Genomic DNA, 22,013 nt, shown 5'->3' with positions numbered 1-22,013 from the left:
TTCTATTTTTGTTGCTTTGTGAATAGGATTATTATTTTTTTTCATTATTTAAGAGTGCTTTTGATTTTTAAATTCACTAACACAAACACTTATTGAGTGCCTCCTGTGTTCCAGGCACTGTGCTTGGCACCAGGGTCACTAGGATGAATAAACCACGGAACGTGCTGTTAAGAAACTTACAATCTCATGACGACACAGGTCATAAACAGCATGGGGACCATGTTGGCGGAGAAACAGAGAGCTCTGTGAGCCCAGAGGAAGGGTCTTGGCCATTGTGGAAGTTCAGGGAAGCTCCTAGACGATGACACCTGAGCTGAATCTTAAAGGCTGACAAGGATAGCCATATAGGACTATTAGCCACTATACTGAACTCATTATTTGGCAGATAAATGATTTTTTGTTGTTGCCATTTCTCCCTTTCTATTACTCTTTCAACTTATGTCTCTCTCATGCTCTATTGCCAGCTCTTCCAAATAATGTTAAAAAATAAAGGAGGCAATGGCAGATATTCTTATTTTTAAAGGTAACCCTTTAATATATCTCCATGAAAGATTATAATATTTATATGCTTACTAAGTTTCTCATTTGTAGTTTAGTGAGATAGGTATTATTATCCCCGTTATATAGATGAGGACGCTGAAGCTCCGAGAGACCCAGGGGGTTGTCCTAAGTACCACAGATGGTAAGGCGTGTTAGAACTGGGACTAGGACTAGAGTCTTTTGACCTAAAATCTTTGTCTCCGTCCTCTGTCATGCTTCCTCAGTCATTGAACGTATGCTTTTGCCAAAGTCCTGTCATGAGCAAGTGTTTATCCCCGGGATAAGTGGTGGCTTCAGCACTGTAAACATTGCTTCCACCTGGCCCGTGTCCTGGAGGCTCTTTGTGAGGAAGGGATTAAACTCAAGATGCTTGGACCTCACGGTAAACCCTGAGCTATGCCATTCCCTCTGCCTCCCTCTGTTGTGTCTTTTCACTTCTCCATTTATAACTTAAAGCCTCATCTTGTCCACTCTGACCCCTTGTCTTTTAGACATTGTTCTACAAGCAGAGACAGACTGATGGGACAGAGAGGAGGACCAGGATGTGAGTCAGGTGGATCTCGGTTTTAGCACCAGCTCTAATACTTGCTAGTCATGTGATATGGGTAACTCAAACTGAAACATATAAAAAGGATTACATCCTATGACTAAGTGAGATTCATTTCAGGAATACAAAGTTGATTTAACATCCAGGAATCAGTTAATGTAATACAACGTATCAATATAATAAAGGACAAAACTAAATGATCATCTCAATAGATGCAGAAAAAACAGTTGACAAAATTCAACACCATTTTATGGTAAAAACGCTCAACAAACTAGGAGTAGAAGGAAACTTCCTCACCCTGATGAAGAGCATCTATGAAAAACTCACATCTAACAACATGTTTAATGATGAAAGACTAGATGCTGTCTCCCTAAGACCAGGTACAAAGCCAGGACATTTGCTCTAGCTACTCCTATTCAATATTGTATTGGAGGATCTAGCCAGTGCAATTAGGCAAGAAAAAGAAATAAAAGCCATCCAGATTGGGACAAAAGAAGTAATACTATCTCTTTTTGCTGATGACATGATCTTATATGTAGAAAATCATAAGGAATTCACTGACAAAATGACTACTAGAACTACTAAATGAATTTAGTAAGGTTATAGGATAAAAGATCAGTATATATAAATCGCTTGTGTTCTGTGTACCAGAAATGAGTAGTCCAAAAATGATATTAAGAAGACAATTCCATTTATAATCACATCAAAAAGGACAAAATATATAGGAATAAATTTAACAAAAGAAGTGTAAAACTTGTACGGTAAAAATTACAGAACATTGCTAAAGGAAATTAAAGAAGACCTAAATAATATATAAAGAAAACTGAAGAGTTGAGTCATTTGAATTATGATGTTGACAAAGAATATTGAATATGCTACAGACTGCCAGAACGAACAAATCTGTCTTGGAAGAAGTACAGCCGGGATTCTCCTTACAAGTGAGGATGGTGAGACTTCATCTCATGTACTTTGGACTTGTTAATAGGAATGACCTGTTCCTGGAGAAGGACATAATGCTTGGTAAAGTAGAGGGTCAGCTAAAAATAGGAAGACCCTCAAGAGGTAGATTGACACGGTGGCTGCGACAATGGGCTCCAACACAGCAATGATTGTGAGGATGGCACAGGACTGGACGGTGTTTTGTTCTATTGTACATAGGGTCACTACGAGTTGGAACCGAATTGACAGCACCTAACAACAACAACAACAAACAAATGATAACACATCTCGTGTTCATGGATCAAAAGAGTTAACCTTGTTAAGATGGCCAAAACCAAAACCAAACCAGTTGCTGTTGAGTTGATTCCAACTCGTGGCAACCCCATGTGTTTCAGAATAGAGCTACTCTATATGGTTTTCAAGGCTGTGACCTTTTAGAAACGGATTGCTGGGCCTTTCTTCCAAAGTGCCTCTGGGTGGGCTCGAACCACCAACCTTTTGGTTAGTAGTCCAGCACTTAACCGCTTGTGCCCAATACTCTCCATAAAACCCACTGCCATCGAGTCGATTCCGACTCATAGCGACTCTCCATATTGATCTACAAATTCAGCCTAATCCCTATCAAAATGTCTACTCTCTCTCTCTCCTCCCTTCTTTTTTTTGCAGAAATTGGCAATCTGATCCAAAAAATTAATATGGAAATGCAAGGGACTCAGAAGAACCAAAACGGTATTGAAAAAGAACAAAGTTGGGGAACTCATACTTCCCATTCACAAAACTTACCACAAAGCTGCAGTAATCACAACCGTGCATGTAGTTAGTATTTCTGAAAAAGAAAACAAGCAACAAAAAGAAGGAATAGAAAAAAGATAAACTTATGCAATCTAAGAAAACTTCTTCAACAAAGTACAAGTTTATTGAGCACTAGCTAGGTACTGTGCTGGACATCTTGTCCATTCATTATTTCACTTGATCCATAGGCCTACCCTAAGAAACAAGTTCTAGTGCCATCTCCGTTTTACCTATGAGGAGGCGGAGCTTTAGAGAGGCTGTGAGTTGGCCGAAGTGCTGGGGCTGGTGTACGTTAGTTTATACTGTGGGTCTGAATTTGTAGATTGAAGAATACAGACTCTGTTCCAAGAAAGGCTGATGCAGAAGGATGAATAGTAAGAGAAATCCTGATGGATTTTCCGAGACTTCAGGGGGAAAAAAATTGCTCTTTGCCCATCATCTACAGGGAGAACAGTTAGGCTGGCCCCTGTGTTCTTCACAGCGACTTTCAATGACAGAAGCCTGTGGAGTCCGAATCGTCTGTCTGCCATGTCCTGAGGGAGGGAAGGTGTGACATCCAAGCACATCACACTCACTCAGGTTTGACTCTCAGGAAGAGAGGCACGAGTCAAGCGTTCTCGAACATACAAGAATTCAGGGAATATAGCCGCCATGAACCCTTTTTGGCACTATTCTACCAATCGAGATGGATCAAAATAAAGAACTCGAGAAACAATGAATGGATTTTGAGATAGAGTGCAAAGTAAAATTTGTTAATTTCTTCATCTTTATAATGAGTCAGTAGATTCTGTATAAGGTTGAAGTATGTAGGTAAAAATAATGACCTGCTCTCTGGTTTTTTTTTTTTAGTTATGTTTATTACTTTTTTTAAAATCATACTTTAGGTAAAGGTTTAGAGAACAAACTAGTTTCTCATTAGACTGTTAGTACATATATTGTTTTATGACATTGGGTAACAACTCCAGGACGTGTCAACACTCTCCCTTCTCAACCTTGGGTTCCCTATTACCAGATTTCCTGTCCCCACCTGCCTTCAAGTCCTAATCCTTGCCCCTGGGCTGGTGTGCCCTTTTAGTCTCTTTTTGTTTTATGAGCCTGTCTAATCTTTGGCTGAAGGGTGAACCTCAAGAGTGACTTCATTACTGAGCTAATATGGTGTCCAAGGGCCATACTCTCTGGGTTTCTCCAGTCTCTGTCAGACCAGTAAGTCTGGTCTTCTTTTGTGAGTTAGAATTTTGTTCTACATTTTTCTCTAGCTCTGTCTGGGACTCTCTGTTGTGATCCTTGTCAGAGACCTGCCTCTTTGTACACACACCACATATATATTATATATGAAGTAATACAGCATATATTTTTAGCTTTAGAGGGACCTTTATGAGCTATGTACAAAAACCCAGTTTTCTAAAGCTGAGTGATTATTTCGATTTCACTTTAGTTTCTTCTGTTAAATTTAACTAAAATATAATAGTTTAAATCTAAAGCTTGCATATATGACATGATTCAGTTTTTGTAAAATGATTTTTACCTTTCTCTCCGTGATACACATTTACACAGAGATATCTGAACTGTTCAACACATGTTAACAGTGGTTCTTTCTGTGTAGTGGAATTTTGGGGTGATTTTTAATTTTCTTTTTTGTACTTTAGCGAATTGTTTTTCCTTTAAAATAATCATGGCATTTTTCATTCAAAACTACTTTCTAAGTCAAATGAGGAGCCCTAGTGGCAAAGTGGTTAAGAGTTGAGGCTGCTAACCAAAAAGGTTGGCAGTTTGAATTCACCATCCACTCCTTGGAAACCCTGTGGGGCAGTTCTACTCTGTCCTATAGGGTTGCTATAAGCTGGAATCAACTCAATTGCAATGGGTTTGATTTTTGGTGAGGCAAATGAAGGATAATTTTTGAAAGTTTTAGTGTTGGGCCTCCAAGTGAGGATGTCAGGGAAGCTGTTGGGTAGATGAGTCTGGCATTCAGAGGGAAAGTCTGGGCTAGACATATAAATTTAGGAGTTGTTAGCATATGGATGATTTTTGAAGCCCTATAGGAATGGACAAGGCCATCTATGAGAGAGACTTGAGAAAGAAAAAGTGCCCAGAATCCCACTCTGTGTATCTTCAGCCCTCAAAGCGTGGCTGGAGGGGGAGCCTGCAGTGGAGGAGAAGGTGTGGGGACCCAGAAGTTGGAGGAACACCTGGAGATGTGTATGGTGCAGACAAGTGCTAGGTCATGAAGGAGCCAGATGTTTTTGTTAAGATGATGGAATGTGGTTGAATCAAGGGCTGCCCACCTGAGTTTCATTTCTCAACCTTTTGTCCATTGTGTGCCTTCTACTTTTCTGTTTCCCAGTGCTCCTGAGTTAGAGAGCTAGCAATTAATTACTGTAACTCCATTCGGAGAATAATTTCAAGACGTCTACAATATTTCGGGTTTGGCTAACAACCGGGTATTTTGTAGAACTGCTAACATTCAGCAAACATGGATAGCATGTTTGAAGACACTATTATCGCTTTTAAATGGGCCTCAAATTGGCTTCTGTTTGATAAATGCTTTATTCAACTTATGAGTTTTAGAGAATAGCCTCTGTAATAGCAGATATGTTTTTACACTTCACTGTAACATACTCAACTTGGAAGCCTTTCTCCTGAATAATTGGCAGTCTTTCTTTCAAGGCTAAAAATTTAAACTTTTAAAACCTCATTATCTGTTGAGCAAGGGGCCAAGTGTGGGGAGAGAGGGAACGTAGGTTGTATTTCTCACCCTTCTCCTTGAGGATAGATGCTCAGTCCACAGGCCACAGCTTTGTACCCTGGTGAGGTTGCCTTGTCTGGGTAGCTCCAGGGCCAGCAGTGATCATGGCAGTTCTCAGCTCCTGTTGGATCTCACCAACCTCATGTTGGGCTGAAGCTGCAGCCTGCCTGTCAGTGACCTCGACCATGGGTAGGTTATGACTGTGTCTGCCCTTTGCTGAGACCTGCTCCTGTGTCACTCAGCCTCTCTGTCAATATCCTGGCAGTCAGAGCCGCCCCACCTCTAACGCTTTTCCTGGCACCATCCACCCATCAGCACCCATCCTTCTTCAGCTGTGGTGCCAGGAGGGCGATGCGTGCCTCTGGGACTCCTGGTAGCTCCCTGTCTAAATTGGAATCTCTCTCTCTCTACTTTTCTAATACCTGCACCTGTGCCTATGCACTGATGTTTGCATTAGGAAGTGTTTTTTTTTTTTTTCAAGTTCTCTGGTACATTTAGAGATAGGGTCTAAAGGGAGTGGGCATGGACGTGCATCTGATTAGTTTTCCGATTTTCTCCCCTTCTAGGTAATACTTACTAATATTCAAAACAGAAGTCCTAAGCCTGGCCCTGCTCCCCACGATCAAGAACTAGGTTTTTTCCTAGAAACAGGACTTCAGAGAGCCCATGTCCTCTATTTCAAAAATGGGTAAGATTTCTTTATTTTTTTTAATCCACTTCCTAAAGAAGGAAAGTCTCTAGTCTCTACTTTAGTTATTATAATATCAAACAATTTTAAATATGAACTAGAATTGGAATTTTTTTTTTTTTAAAGAATGAACATAGGCCCTTTTTGTCTCTTGTCCACCTGGAGACTTAGAGGTGGGAGGAGGGAAAGGAGGAGGGTGTCTCAGTGAGCATGAGTCACAAGTGTGGAGGCCCAAGACCAGGTGGAGTGGAGCTGGTGGAAGCTGAGCTTTAGTGATGCCCTGCCTCCGTGCGATGGGGGAAGGTTCGTGAATCAGAAACTCTGGCACACATGGCCATCTCCTTTTCTGTGGCTGATCAATTCATAGAATTGGATTTGCCAAATCTCAGACAGTGTTCATGAAGGTGAGAGTGGCTATAATGCCACACAAGAACATTTTTTACTTGAATTGCCTTTGGAAAGAGTTTAAGAAAGGCTTAAGAACCTAAGTGTAAGGGATAGCTTTCTAAAGCATTTGATGTTTGTTTTCCTTGTTGTGTTGCTCTTGTGAGAAATGCTGTGATTCTGTTGCAAGGCTCCTGAATTGTGCCTTGTTTTGACATTGTGCTGCAGGATACATGTGCATGAAGACCGACAGTAGGTATCTCATTCCTTTGGAGCCCCTCCTAGGCTTCACATGGGGGGCTCCTAGAGGCCTGTTCCCCTCGCTCTAGAATAGTCGAAGAGTGCTTTGAAAGGCAGAAGGGACACAAGTCCCAGCCTTTGAAAAATGAGGAAAGGAGTTCATTTCCCTCTTCATATTTAAGAGCTTCAAACCTGGGGGCGTAGCTCACGGAAGTGGAATTTCATCTGCCTGGTGGCCCAGAGCCACATGCATCCGTTTTCCATTTGTCCAGAGTAAGTGCTTATATTCCAAATCCTATTAAACTGTGGGTGAAAACCTGCTTTGCTCCAAAGGCCACTGGTTCAGACTGGCATACCCCATGAAGGCTGCAGTGAACACCCCAAGGTTTGGAATGGCTTGGTAGCTTTGGCACAAAGACACTGTCTTTTTTGATCTCACCTGCCTCTGACTGAGATCATCTGAGCAGTGATGGACGTCCCCTAAGCTGAGATTTGAATCCTGTTTCCTTTGCTGTTATAAACGGAGGGGGAAGGGAGGGAAAGCGGGCTCTTCTGCTGGTAATCTGTTTCTTCTCCCTTCTCACAATAAGTAATAGTTGTCACAGAGGAGTACCTGGCCCTCTTCTCCCCCCTCTAACCTGTGAGCATATGTGGTTAACGTGAAAGTCCAGAGATAGGAATTCATTCCCTTGGGACTCCCCGAGGTGCCAGACCTCAATACATAATAGTGAAAATGTCTTGTGTGAGCTTGGCTAGGATCGGCTGGATTACTTATTTTCATCTTTGAAATCTGTTCACTGGGGAGGAGAAAGCAGGGCTACTGGGCTCTGGCCTTCTCCCCTGAAATGCTGGCTGCACACTGGTATCCCACTAAAAAAATAATAATGATGAGAGCTTTGTGCTAGATGATGGATTATATGCTGTGAATTGCTTATTGACTCATTTCTCATTTTATTTTAACCCAACTGCATGGAAATGCCCATTGATGTAGCCTTAAAGGACTGCTTAACTTTGAAGCCTTTTCTCCTCTCTTCATGTCCTTCTACTCTCCTGTCTGGGCTCTAAAGACCAGCAACACTCGTCCTGCTAGCTAGAGTGTACTAAAGGCTGGGATTATGTGATGGTAGCAAGAGATTACTTTTGGATTGGTGGAGGAGAGTGCTGCTTTGGAGACCAAAAAATGTGGATAAAAGGAGAGAAACCAGTGGGTGGTTTCGGACATGCGACATGACAGAGGTCATTTGTGAGTGGGCACCTACAGCCAGGATCTCAATGGAACAGGTCGAGACAGAGGTGGCTCCTATCCCATAGTTCTGTCTTCTAGTGTGTTTGCTCCTTTGCTTTTCTTTTATTTTTCTACAGTTTTCTTATATGTATCTGGAGGGATCTAAATGGAGAAGTTTGACCAATTTTCAGTGGTAGGAAGACATAGAAATTAATAAAGCATATCTTTTCCTTTAGAAACGTACTTAAACTCAACTTTTTGGTTGTCCCAAATCCCCGAGGACTTACTGAATTGTAGTAATTAATATTATTACTTTATAACTCTCCCATCTTTTCCAGGAGTGACTGCCAAACTCGTTAACTTGGGCATCTCTTCCAGAAAGACCCTGACTCCAGGACCAGTTCCTGGGCCCCTCCTCATCCCTTAGGTCCAAATGATGCTTTTATGTTTACCAAATGCTTTTTCTTCCTCTTCATTGACCCTCACAGTATTATCTCTTTCATCTCAACAGCCACCCTATATAGTTGGTGGTATAAGTAGTATGGCCCATTTTACAACGAAGTCTAAACTCAGGTGACATGACTTCCTGTAGGTCACACAGTGACCTGAATTCTGGGTTTCTGACATCAGTCCTTTTCCCACCATGCCTTTGCAGGGGAAAGGCTGGGACTCTGTGTGGAGTGGCTTGTCGGACCCTTACATGGCTGCTTTGCCCATACCCCTGTCTCTGTGAGGGAGCACTTGACCTCCCAGGATGAGACGTTGCCAGATGATGGTTCCCAGCTTCTGCTGGTTTGGTGTTTTCTCATCAGACTTTTCTGCATGGCTCATCTACATGACTATACCAAACATCTATTTCCTCTTCTCTCCCTTGTCTCCCTCGTCTTCTACTTCTTCCCTCTCCTCCCCCTCCTTTTTCCCTCTCTCCCTCTCCATCCTCTCACCCTCTTCCTCTTCCCTTCTCTCTCCTCCCCCTCCTCTACTCCCTCTTTCCTCTTCCTCCCCTCTCTCCCTCCCTCTTTCTCCAGCCCCTTGCTCCCAGCACACTTCCCTTTCTCACCTTTTCTTTCTCTTCCCTTCTCCCTTTTCCTCCCCTTTCCTCCTCTCTGCCGCCCACCTTTCTTCATCGGAGGGAGCAAATCACTGGCTGCAGCCCAGATCTGTAACATCCACGCCCCCAGCCCTGTGATTCCCTGGGCATGGTCTGACTTGGAATGCACCCACATCTGTTTCTCTCTTCCCTCTGGGTGGCAGCAGCAAGCCTGCTAAGGATGAAAAAACCTGTTTAAGTCTACACAGTCGGTGAAATCAGAGCACTCTATGCTCAGAGGGCCAGGACTGCTGCCTCTGAGGGCTGGGGGAATTGCCTCGCAGGAGCTCACACAAGGGGCAGTGAGGGTGTTCCAACCAGAGGACTTGCAACCAACCAGTCTCCTCTTGGAGACTCAAGTTTCTTTATCTGTAAAATAAGGCTAAGACCACTTGCCTCATGGAGCTATAGTAAATATCAAATAAGAAACTGCACAAGAAAGCCCTTTGTGAAGTATAAGGCAAACCAAAACAAAACAAAAAAAACCCAGTGCTGTCGAGTTGATTCCGATTCATAGCGACCCTATAGGACAGAGTAGAACTGCCCCATAGAGTTTCCAAGGAGCGTCTGGCGGATTCGAACTGCCGACCTTTGGTTAGCAGCCGTAGCACCAAACCACTACGCCACCAGGGTTTCCATAAGGCACACAGCAAGCGGTAAATTGTGATTTCCAGTGAAGATGATTCCTGGTTGACTTACCAGTGAAAGTGGGGCCAGACTCAGGCCAGATGCCATTGAATTGGAAGCTGGTGGAGAAGGAGGCATCACTCATTTGTTGCGTATCACACCCATGGGATTTGCAAGGAGGAGCATTTACTGACAACGACTGCTTGTCTAACCAGCTGCTGGTTTAAGGGCACTTGTTTTAAGATGGGTAGCAATTAGCATGAGTAACATCTGATAACTGATCACCAAGGTTGATTTTTCAGGGAAAGGAGATAGGGCTGACTGGTCTGACTACAGTAGCACTGGGGTCTTGAGTCATTGAGGCGGCGGCAGAGGAATGACCTCATCCTGGGGTTCCTGCTGAGGAGAATCCTTGCTTCCCATCTGAGTCATTGTAACCAAATTTCCAGAGAAGCATGGCTTTGGAATGCCAGTTGTTTAACATGAATTGTTTTAGGAATATTTCAGCATCATGTAAACAAAGGGTAGCAAAGACATCTCAAGTAACTTTGCTTCTTGTCAGCTATGTCAAATGTTCTGGTTGAGCAAAATGGGTTGTAGTGTGTGTTTTTCTTGGCTCTGAATTGGCTTTATTTCAGGGATTAATTGAAGCGAGTAGGCAAATGGCCGTCAGCACCTGGGAGATTTGACTGATGGATTGTGTCATTTCCTATGGTGTGTTACTGAGCCCTGCTTAGGAGGCCCTGGCCCAGAGAAAGCAGCAAGTGAGGCAGGTATGGTTCACACTCTGGGCTCCACTGATGTACCTGCAGGCAAGCCAAGAACAAAGTGGTATGGAAGGAATTTTTATTTTTTTAAATATTGTATTGTGCTTTAGGTGAAAGTTTACACAGCAAATTAGTTTTCCATTGAATAATTCGGTTCAAATATTAACCAGAAATGGGCCTTGCTTTCTGGAAGGCAGTAGGAGAAAAGAAAATGGGTAAGACATTTTTACAATACAGTAAAACAATGAAAGAAAACTCAGCCACTTTATTTATTTACTGTGTTTTAGGTGAAAGTTTACAGAGCAATTTATTTTCCCGTTCGATAATTTATACATAAAGCATTCCATGACGTTGGTTGCAGTCCCCAAGATGTGTCAGTGTTCTCCCCATTTCCACTTTGAGTTCCCCGTTTCCATTCATCCAGCTTTCCTGCCCCTTCCTGCCTTCTCATCTTTGCTTTTGGGCAAATGTTGCCCTTTTGGTCTCATGTAGTTGATTGTTCTAAGGAGCACTTTTCTCACGGGTGTCATTGTTTATTTTACAGGACTATCTGTTATTTGGCTGAGAGGTGATCTCTGGGAGTGGCTTCAAATCCAAGTTAGAGGGGTGACTAAGGACCATAGTCTAGGGGGTTCTCAGCTACTTTAAATGGCTGAAGTTTCCAGGCCCATTTTTTGTTCAATCACTGCAGTAATTCATTCATTTAACAAGAACTCGTTGCACCCCTCTTAGGTGGCAGGCCCTATGTTAGCTCTGAGGATATAGTGGAAAAGAGGAGAGACAAAGTCTCTGCCTTCACAGAGCTTTCCGTCTCATGGGGAATTAAGGATTAAAATGAGCAATTTCATGATAGCTTGGTAAAAGTGACGGGAGCAAAGAGGAAAGCTGCCATGCTGGGCTGGGCACATGGGTTGGAAAGGGGAGTAGAGCGTTGGAGAGCTTCGCTGGCAATGATGTAGGCATAAACAGATTGGGGAGAGTCAGGGGACGGACATTCCAAGTAGTTGGTAGAAATATGGAGTTAGAACCGTACTCAGTGTTGTGTGTTCTTCACGGCATGAGGAGACTAGAGTGAGGATTTATGTAGAAATCAGATGATTTATCAGCACAGGGCCCAACATGCAGTAGGTTCAGTGAGTTATCTAGCAAGTATTCATTGAGTTCTGCTATGTGCCAAGCACTGGGCTCAGGGCTGGTATATACTAGCAAATATAGAGACATAGTGCAGGCTCTCAGGGAGGGTACAGTCTAGTGAAGGTGACAGATAATTAACAAGTAAACCAATGTATATAATCACAAATTTGATAACTGCTAGGTTGCAGTGGAAGGAAGTAACTGGAAGTGGGGGGATATATAGCTGCTTAGATAGGGTGGTCAGGGCAGGCCTCCCTGAGAAATGCCGTTAAAAGCAACACCTGAAGGATGACAAGGTGCAAACCATGCCAAGAGCAGGAGAAAGTGCATTCCAAACAGAGGGCCCAGCATATGCAAAGGTCTTGACCCAGCAATGAGCTTGGTGTGTTCAATAATCTGAAAGGAGTCTAGCGTGGCTGGAACATAGGAAGGGCGAGAGTCATGACCCTCTTGGTTTGACTTACCCTGAAGAAGGCAGATCTACTATGGTGGCATACAATTCTGGCTGTCCAAAGTCACCAGAAGAAAGGGGAGGTGATGATAGGTGGGCAACACATTAGACACCCACTTCACAGTTGACAATGGTAGTAGAGACCAAGAGAAGTGGATGGATTTGAGATATATGTTAGACCTACTGATGTTAGGATTAGCTGATGCGTTGGATTTGGGAGGCAAATGGAGGAATCAAGGATAACTTCCCCAATTTAACAATTGTTTGGATGGGGTGGGAGCAAGTGAAGGATCCAATTTGGAGAGGGGATATCAAGAGTTCGTCTTCGGGTATGTTATGTTTGAGATGCTTCTGAGACGCCTAGGTGTAAATTTCAATGAGGAATATATAGAGAGAAGGTTTGGGTTTGAGTTACAAATTGGGAATTTCAGCATGTTGATTATATTTAAAACGTCAGAACTAGATGAGATCAGTGAAGGACAGAATATAAAGAGAGAAGAGAAGACACCCAGGACCCAGCTCAAGAAATTGAGTAGAGGAGAAGGAGCCAGCAAAGGAGCTGCCAGAGGCTGGAGAGAAAACATGAAGCTGTATCCTCATGAAAACCAAAAGGGGAAAGTGTGCTTGAAAAGAAGAAGTGATCACCCGAGTTGAATGTTGCTGAGATGTTAATAAAGAAGAGGGCAAAAGCGGGAACATTGGATTAGATAACATGGAAGTCATTTGTAATCTTGAATAGATGTTTGGTTGGATGGTAAGTGCAGAAGCCAGATTGGGGAGGGTGTGAAGTAAATGATACACGAGGAAGTGGAAGTACTGTGAGTAGGCCACTGCCTTGGTCATCTAGTGCTGCTATAACAGGAATACCACAAGTAGTTGACTTCAACAAAGAAAAATTTATTCTCTTTCAGTTGAGTAGGCTACAAGTCCAAATTTAGGGTGTCAGCTCCAGGAGAAAGCTTTCTCCATCGGCTCTGGGTAAGGTCTGTGTCATCAATCTTCCCTTGGTCTAGGAGCTTCTCTGTGCAGGAACCTCAGGTCCAAAGGACAAACTTTGCTCCTGACACTGCCTTCTTGGTGGTTTGAGGTTCCCATGTCTCTCTGCTCTCTTTTCATATCTCAAAAGAGATTGGCTTAAGACACTATCTAATTTTGTAGATATCATTGGTGTAACTGCCACTAATCCATCTCATTACATCATAGTGATAAGATTTACAACACATAGGGAAATCACATCAGATGACAAGATGGTAGACAATCACACAACACTGGGGATCATGACCTAGCCAAGCTGACAGATATTTCTGGGGGACACAATTCAATCTATGACAGACACTTTCAATAAATGTTCGTTCTCTTTCCATTTTCTTTTCCAAGGTACAGTTCATGGTAGAAAGATGGGTGGTAGAAGGACGGTGGAAGACTACCAGACTAAGCAATGGGGAATTCATTCTCCAGGTACGGAGAAGCCATTGAATCATGAGAGTGGGGTTTTGGGTAAGGCCAAGAATAGGGTTGCTCATTTGGTGGGAGCCTAGTGCTGACAGGGTCGTGTCCTCCATTTTGGTGCATCTAGTTCATCTTACCTGGTTTTGTGGTCATAGGCTGCATTCTAATCTCAGCAGGTACCACACTAAGTCATGCTGTTGACTGAAAGGGGGATGGAGGGAGTGAGGGAGAGAGAGAGTAAGTGAGCAGGAGTTTGCCTAAGCAGAGTGCCTTACTTTTTTGCAACAGCTTCAGAAGGGAGGTTTATGGAACATTGTGAAGCATAGGGCACCTTCCTGCCACCTTGCTGATGCCAGATGTGGCTCAGGCATTCACATGTCTGGAGGACTCTGTGTGTGTGTCTTTTGGTCTTGACAAAATATACATGGCATAAAATGTATCATTTTAACAGTTTTTGAATGTAAAATTTAGCGGTATTCACAGTGTTGTGTAACTACCACTACTATTTCCAGATCTTTTTTATCATCCCAAGCAGAAACTCTATACTCGTTAAACAGGACACCAAAAAAACCAAACCTGCTGCCATCAAGTTGATTCCAACTCATGTTGACCCTATAGGACAGGGTAACTCCTCCATAGGGTTTCCAAGGCTGTAAATCTTTACAGAAGAGGACCATCATATCTTTCTCCCACGAGATAGCTGGTGAGTTTGAACGGCCGACCTTTTGGTTAGCAGCCAAGCACTTAACCACTGTGCCACCTAAGCAGTAACTTCCCCTTATCCCCTCCCTGCAGCCCCTGGTAACCTCTAGTCTATGCCCTGTCTGTATGAATGTGCCTACCCTAAACATCCCAAATAAGTGGAATCATACAATATTTATCTTTTGGTGTCTGCTTATTTCACTCAGTGTAACGTCTTCAAGGTTCGTCCGTGTTGTAGCAAGTATCAGAGCTTCATTCCTTTTTATGGCTGATAATATTGCGTTGTACGGCTGCAGCACATTTTATTTACCCATTCATCTGTTGCTGAGCATTTGGGTTGTTTCTACCTTTCCGCTGTTGTGCGTAATGCTGCTGTGAACACTGGTGTACAAATGTCTGTTTGAGTCCCTGGTTTCAAGTCTTTTGGGTATATATCTATGAGTGGAATTGCTGAGTCATAAGGTAATTCCACGTTTAACTTTCTGAGTAATCCACAAGCTGTTGTCCACAGCGGCTGCACCATTTTACAATCCTACCAGCAGCCAGTGAGGGTTCCAATTCCTCCACGTCCTCACCAACAGCTATGTCCTGTTTGGTTAATAGTAGCTAAAGTGGTGTCTCATTGTGGTCTTAGCACTCAGCTACTAACAAAAAGATTGGCAGTTTGAACCTACCATCGGCTCCATGGGAGAAAGATCTGGCAACCTGCTCCTGTAAAGATTATAGTCTAGGAAACCCTGTGGGGCAATTCTACTCTGTCCTATAGTCACTATGAGTCAGAATCAACTGAATGGCACACAACAACAACAACGACTGATGACATTGAACTTCTTTAGATGTGCTTATTGGCCATTTGAGGAAACCCAACTGGCGTAGTGGTTAAGTGCGACTGCTGCTAACCAAAAGGTTGGCAGTTCAAATCCGCCAGGTGCTCCTTGGAAACTCTGTGGGGCCTTTCTACTCTGACCTGTAGGGTCGCTATGAGTCGGAATCGACTTGACGGCAATGGGTTTGGTTTTGTTTTTTTTATTATTGGCCATTTGTATATATCCTTTGGAGAAATTGTCTTCAAGTCCTTTGCTTGTTTTTAATTGGGTTGTTTTGTTGTTGTTGAGTTGTACAAGTTCTTTAAATATTCTGGATATTAATCTCTTATCTGGAAGACTGATCAAACTAGCTTTTGAGTGCTTGGGTGCCTAGCATTGTGCTAAGCACTTCACATACGTCGTTTTGCTACTAAGGAACATTTTCATAATATAGGTAGTCCTTGACTTAACGATGTATTCGAGTTACTATGAGCTGCACTTACGACTGTCTTCTTTTCTTTTTTTAACATCTTATCATTAGTAATACAGTGTTGCAGTGTGTAATATGCTGATGTTATCATTCTCATTCCAACCCCCAAACACATAAAAATTGGATTTATAACGATACTGAAAATAAAAGGCAGTAATAATGAAAAAAAAAAAAAAGAAAGAAAGAGAAAGAGAGAGATTTGATTTACATCAGAGCTGACTTAAGACAGAGTAGTCATTGGAACAGAGCCCTGATGTAAGCTGGAGACTACCTGTAGTTCAGCTGTCAGTGTGTATAGAACCTGAAAATCCTGGAACTCAAATGACCGTTAGAGAGCATTTGTTTCAATCGCTGAACTTTATAGATGAGAATCTGAGACTTTGAGAAGCCACGTTCAATAGTCATTCCATAGATATTTCTTGAGAACCTTTCTAGGTTACCTTACTAGTGTCAAGCACTGGGGATGCAGCTGTGAATAGATCAGACCCAATCACTGCCTTTATGGAGTTTGCATTTTGGTTAAGGGAAACAGTCAACAAACAAGGTAACATAATTTATTCAAGGTCACATAACTGGCTGGTGACAGAACTGGGACCTGTGCTTCCTTCTCCCAGCACCCAGATCAGTTCTCTTGCCACTTGTTTGTGTTGACAGCACTCTCTTCTTAAAAATGGAGCCTTGAGCAGCTAGCTTGAGGTAATACTTTATACTTCAAAAATAAGGACTTTTTATAACCTGTCTAGGTGGTAAAATTAATTTTAACTCCCCCAAAATAGTTTTTATCCATGATTTAATTAGTTTGTGTAATAAAAAGCATCAACTCAAATCGTCTCTTTTTAAAAAAGTGTGAACTAGGCCTGGTTCATCCCTTTAATGGCATGAAAACCTCAATATGGAAACAAAGGAATGTTTGTCAGTTTTAAGTATGACATAACTCCAAAACCATTCTTTTCAGTGATTGATGATGGGGAATGAATTATGGGGACGGGTAATTGCTTTCATTGTACTTTGTAAATGCTAGTACCCAATGAGTCTTAGAATCCCATGCCTTCTGAAAGCTTTATCAGCGGTCAACAAGATGGATGCATCTCTGCTGGTCTGTCCTCTGCTGCATTGGAACTGGATGGTCATTTTAGGCTTCCAAAGGTGGAGAGGGTGTTAGCTGCTTGCATTCACAAAATCCCTCTCCCCGTGGTTTTGCAAGCTATAGTTCCTTTAGCCACCATTTAGCGGTTTAGGAGTTTGTTCCAGTTCTTCACATTGGATTTATCAAGAGTAGTGATTTTCTGTTTATGCTTTGTATTAGGGCTCCTAACGTTGTCCCTATTTTTTCTTCCATGATCTTTATCGTTTTTGTGTTTAGGTCTTTGATCCATTTGGAGTTATTTTTTGTGGATGGTGTGAGGTTTGGGTCCTGTTTCATTTTTTTTGCAGATGGATATCCAGTTATGCCAGCACCATTTGTTAAAAAGACTATCTTTTCCCCAATTAACTGCCATTGGGCCTTTGTCAAATATCAGCTGCACATATGTGGATGGATTTATATCTGGGTTCTCAATTCTGTTCCACTGGTCTATGTGTCTGTTGTTGTACCAGTACCAGCCTGTTTTGACTACTGTGACTGTATAGTATGTTCTAAAATCAGGTAGAGTGAGGCCTCCCGCTTTGTTCTTCTTTTTCAGTAATGCTTTACTTATCCAGAGCTTCTTTCCCTTCCATATGAAGTTGGTGATCTGTTTCTCCAACACATTAAAAACTGTTGTTGGAATTTGGATCAGAAGTGCATTGTATGTATAGATGGCTTTTGGCAGAATAGACATTTTTACTATGTTAAGTCTTCCTATCCATGAGCAAGGTGTGTTTTTCCACTTATGTAGGTCCCTTTTAGTTTCTTGCACTAGTTACTTTGTAGTTTTCTTTGTATAGGTCTTTTACATCTTTGGTAAGGTTTATTCCTAAGTATTTTGTCTTCTTGGGGGCTACTGTGAATGGTATTGATTTGGTGATTTCCTCTTCTATGTTCTTTTTGTTGATGTAGAGGAATCCAAGTGATTTTTGTATGTTTATCTTGTAACCTGAAACTCTGCCGAACTCTTCTATTAGTTTCAGTAGTTTTCTGGAGGATTCCTTAGGGTTTTCTGTGTATAAGATCATGTCATCTGCAAGTAGAGATAATTTTACCTCTTCCTTGCCAATCCGGATGCCCTTTATTTCTTTGTCTAGCCTAATTGCTCTGGCTAGGACCTCCAGGACAATGTTGAATAAGAGCGGTGATAAAGGGCATCCTTGTCTGGTTCCCAGTCTCAAGGGAAATGCTTTCAGGCTCTCTCCTTTAGGATGATGTTGGCTGTTGGCGTTGTATAAATGCCCTTTATTATGTTGAGGAATTTTCCTTCTATTCCTATTTTGCTGAGAGTTTTTATCATGAATGGGTGTTGGACTTTGTCAAATGCCTTTTCTGCATCAATTGATAAGATCATGTGGTTTTTGTCTTATTTATATGGTGGATTACATTAATTGTTTTTCTAATATTGAACCAACCTTGCATACCTAGTATAAATCCCATTTGGTCATGGTGGATTTTTTTTTTTGATATATTATTGAATTCTATTGGCTAGAATTTTGTTGAGGATTTTTGCATCTAAGTTCATAAGGGATATAGGCCTATAATTTTCTTTTTTTTGTGCTGTCTTTGGCTGGTTTTGGTATCAGGGATATGCTGGCTTCATAGAATGAGTTGGGAAGTATTCCATCCTTTTCTATGCTTTGAAATACCTTTAGTAGTAGTGGTGTTAACTCTTCTCTGAAGTTTGGTAGAACCCTGCAGTGAAGCCATCCAGGGCCAGGGCTTTTTTGGGGGGGGCGGGGGAAGTTTTTTGATTACCTTTTCAATCTCTTTTTTTGTTATGGGTCTATTTAGTTGTTCTGCTTCTGTTTGTGTTAGTTTAGGTAGGTAGTGTGTTTATAGGAATTCATCCATTTCTTCTAGGTTTTCAATTTTGTTAGAGTACAATTTTTCGTAGTAATCTGATAAGATTCTTTTAATTTCAGTTGGGTCTGTTGTGATATGCCCCTCTTATTTCTTATTTGGGTTATTTGATTCCTTTCCTGTACTTCTTTAGTCAGTCTGGCCAGCGGTTTATCAATTTTGTTAATTTTTTCAAAGAACCCACTTTTGGCCTTGTTAACTGTTTCAGTTGTTTTTCTGTTCTCTAATTCATTTAATTCTGCTCTGATTTTTATCATTTGTTTTCTTCTGGTGCCTGACGGTTTCTTTTGTTGCTCCCTTTCTATTTGTTCAAGTTGTAGGGAGAGTTCTTTGATTTTGGCTCTTTCTCCTTTACATATGTTTGCATTTATCAATATAAATTGGCCTCTTCTGAGCATTCCTTTCGCTGTGTCCCAAAGGTTTTGATAGGAGGTATTTTCATTCTCATTGGAGTCTATGAATTTCTTTATTCCATCCTTGATATCTTTTATAACCCAGTCTTTTTTGAGCAGGGTATTGTTCAGTTTCCAAGTATTTGATTTCTTTTCCCTGGTTTTTCTGTTATTGATTTCTACTTTTATGGCCTTATGGTCTGAGAAGATGCTTTGTAATATTTCAATGTTTTGGATTCTGCAAAGGCTTGCTTTATGACCTAATATGTGGTCTATTCTAGAGAATGTTCCATGTGCACTAGAAAAGAAAGTATATGTTGCAGCTGTTGGGTGGAGTGTTCTGTATAAGTCTATGAGGTCAAGTTGGTTGATTGTAGCCATTAGATCTTCCATGTCTCTGTTGAGCTTCTTACTGGATGTCCTGTCCTTCTCCGAAAGTGTTGTGTTGAAGTCTTCTACTATAATTGTGGAGGTGTCGATCTCACTTTTCAATTCTGTTAGTGTTTGTTTTATGTATCTTGCAGCCCTGTCATTGGGTGCATAAATATTTAATATGGTTATATCTTCCTGGTCAATTGTTCCTTTAATCATTATGTAGTGTCCTTCTTTATCCTTTGTGGTGGATTTAACTTTAAAGTCTATTTTGTCAGAAATTAATGTTGAAGGGCAGAGATTTTTATGGTTCATTTGGGAGGAATTTCTACCCTGAACAGTGTCTGGTATAGAGTCTTGAGTGAATGAATGAACGCGTTTCACATTTTCAGCAGGGATGGCTGTGGCTTAAAGAGGCCTACCTGACAGTTTTGTATTGTCTTCAAAACTAAACATGTTTATTGAGAGTCTAATTGTGCCCAGCGCTATGTTAGGTACTGGGGATACAAGGACGAACAAGATAAACATAGGTTGGCTTCACGGAGCTTGACCTCAGCAAGAAGAACCTTTTCTGGGAAGATCATGGGGATCTCTGCCTACTTACTACCCGTTCTTTGAGTTGGGAGGGTATTTACAATAATGGTGGTTTTATTATAAGAAATTCCTCAAGCAGTCCCTGGCAGAGTCAGTTCTTTCTGTGAAGCTCCTGGTTTGGTGGAATTTTTGGTGCTTGTGGGCTTCATTACTTAAGCCCAACATGTACACATTGAGATGGGTTTCAGGAAAGAGAAATATCATCTTCCGTGGTTTAATTGTTGAGAACATTTGCCCCCAGAGCTTCCCAGACCCGCATTTTTTTAAGACTTCAAATGTGGAACTCTCAGAGTTGAAACCTCATGGGAGGAAGTTGGACACAGGGGTATCCGAGAGTGTTTAAGTGTGGCCTTCATAGGCAGCCTCTCAGGGGCACACTGTTGAGTTAGCACATGTGTGTTGGGAAAGAGGAATTTGCATCCTGTCTGGTCAAGAAGGAAGCCAAGTCTCACCGTCTCTGAGCCTGTCAGGCTGTGGCCAGCTCTCTTCGTAATTTAGTGATGTCTGCGTCACAGAGCAGCTCTAGATGTATGCCCGGAAACAGGTGGCTGGGAAGCAGTGTGGGGAAAGCACGCAGTGGCTCTGTTTTGGCTCTTGGCCAAAGCAAAGCTCACTAACCTGTTGTTTCCCTTCCCTGGTTTAGGTGTCAAATGCATTAGTATTTTACATGGAGGCACCAGTTCTTTTCAAGGGCTATTTCTTACCTATTTTTTATTTTTTAATCATCATTTTTCTCTCCATTCTTTTTTGCCGAGGTATTTTTAGTCAATTCTGACTAAAAAAAAACCAAAAACCAAACCCACTGCTATTGAGCTGATTCCGACTCATAGTGACCCTACAGGACACAGTAGAACTGCCCCATAAATCTTACAAAAGCAGACTGCCCAATTTTTCTCCTGCAGCGTGGGTAGTGGGTTCAAACCGCCAGCTTTCATTAGCAGCTGAGTGCTTTAACCACTGTGCCATCAAGACTCCTCTGAATTCTGACTAGGAGGAGCCAAATGAATGAGGTGTCAGATGATGAAAGAATTTGATCTAGACGCCTGTCTAACAGCTTGTGGACAGGCCCACTTGTATGTTATCATCATCTTATCAATGTTAATCTCTTCGCGTGACACCATTTTACTTCAAAGTTGTTTCTGCTGTGAAGCTCAGACCATTCAACAGAAGTTCTCTGCCATCCCTGTCACCTAACCCTACAATGGGAGGGGTCATGACCCCCAGTCCCCCACTTTTTAAAAAAAAATTATTTATTTTGTTGTTGTTGAGAATATACACAGCAAAACATACACCAATTCAGCCATTTCTACATGTACAATTCAGTGACATGAATTATATTTTTCAAGTTGTACAGTCATTCTCACCCCCCTTCTCTGAGTTGTTCCTCCTCCATTAACATAAACTCACTGCCTCCTAAGGTTCCTATCTAATCTTTTGAGTTGCTATTGTCAATTTGATCCCATATATGTAGTTCTTAAAAGAGTATAATGCTCAAGGCAGACATTTTTTTTCTTGTCCCTTCTTTAGAGCCTAGTACGTCAAGGTACAGAGATTTGATCTGGCTGGGCCTCCTCTGGCCCTTTCCTTGCTGCTCTCCTTTCTCTGTGAGGCTTTTGTTTTTGCTTCATGTGAGTAGTTTGTTTGCAAACTTCTGTGTGACAGGGATCATCTTCAGCTGCTCTGGGCATTGGAATCAGATTGGGCCTGGGTTCAAATCCCAGTTTTTCTCTTGTGGGCTTTATCATCACAGGCTTGTATAATCTCTCTGAGCCTGTGTTTCCTCATGCATAAAACTGCCCAAGCCCATTGCCATCAAGTCGATTCTGACGCAATATAAAACTGCAGAAGGTATTAAATAAATACTTGTTAAGAAGACATTTTTGACACAGTATATAACTGAAAATCGTTCTGATTTTGCACTGAAACCCAGAAAAACCCATTGCTGTCAATTCGATTCCAATTCATAGTGACCCTATAGGACAGAGTACAGCTACCCCATAGGATTTCCAAGGCTGTAAATCCTTATGGAAGCAGACTGCCACATCTTTC

At 41.8% G+C, this 22,013-nt stretch overlaps 1 protein-coding gene across 5 annotated transcripts in view; it reads left to right on the top strand.

The window, feature by feature from the left end:
• The window catches only part of TTC7B (tetratricopeptide repeat domain 7B), a 312,432-nt gene that overhangs the window by 107,840 nt on the left and 182,579 nt on the right, over nucleotides 1-22,013 (top strand). For all 5 annotated transcript variants that reach the window (XM_049898916.1, XM_049898913.1, XM_049898918.1 and 2 more), the window contains one exon: nucleotides 6,131-6,252. In XM_049898916.1, coding sequence (XP_049754873.1) covers nucleotides 6,131-6,252 — 122 coding nt within the window. The remainder of the gene's footprint in view (nucleotides 1-6,130; nucleotides 6,253-22,013) is intronic.

The sequence above is a fragment of the Elephas maximus genome, chromosome 10, assembly GCF_024166365.1.
Source record: "Elephas maximus indicus isolate mEleMax1 chromosome 10, mEleMax1 primary haplotype, whole genome shotgun sequence".
Taxonomy (NCBI): domain Eukaryota; kingdom Metazoa; phylum Chordata; class Mammalia; order Proboscidea; family Elephantidae; genus Elephas; species Elephas maximus.
The sequence above is the reverse complement of the archived record's forward strand: the minus strand, read 5'-3'. Positions and strand labels throughout refer to the sequence as shown.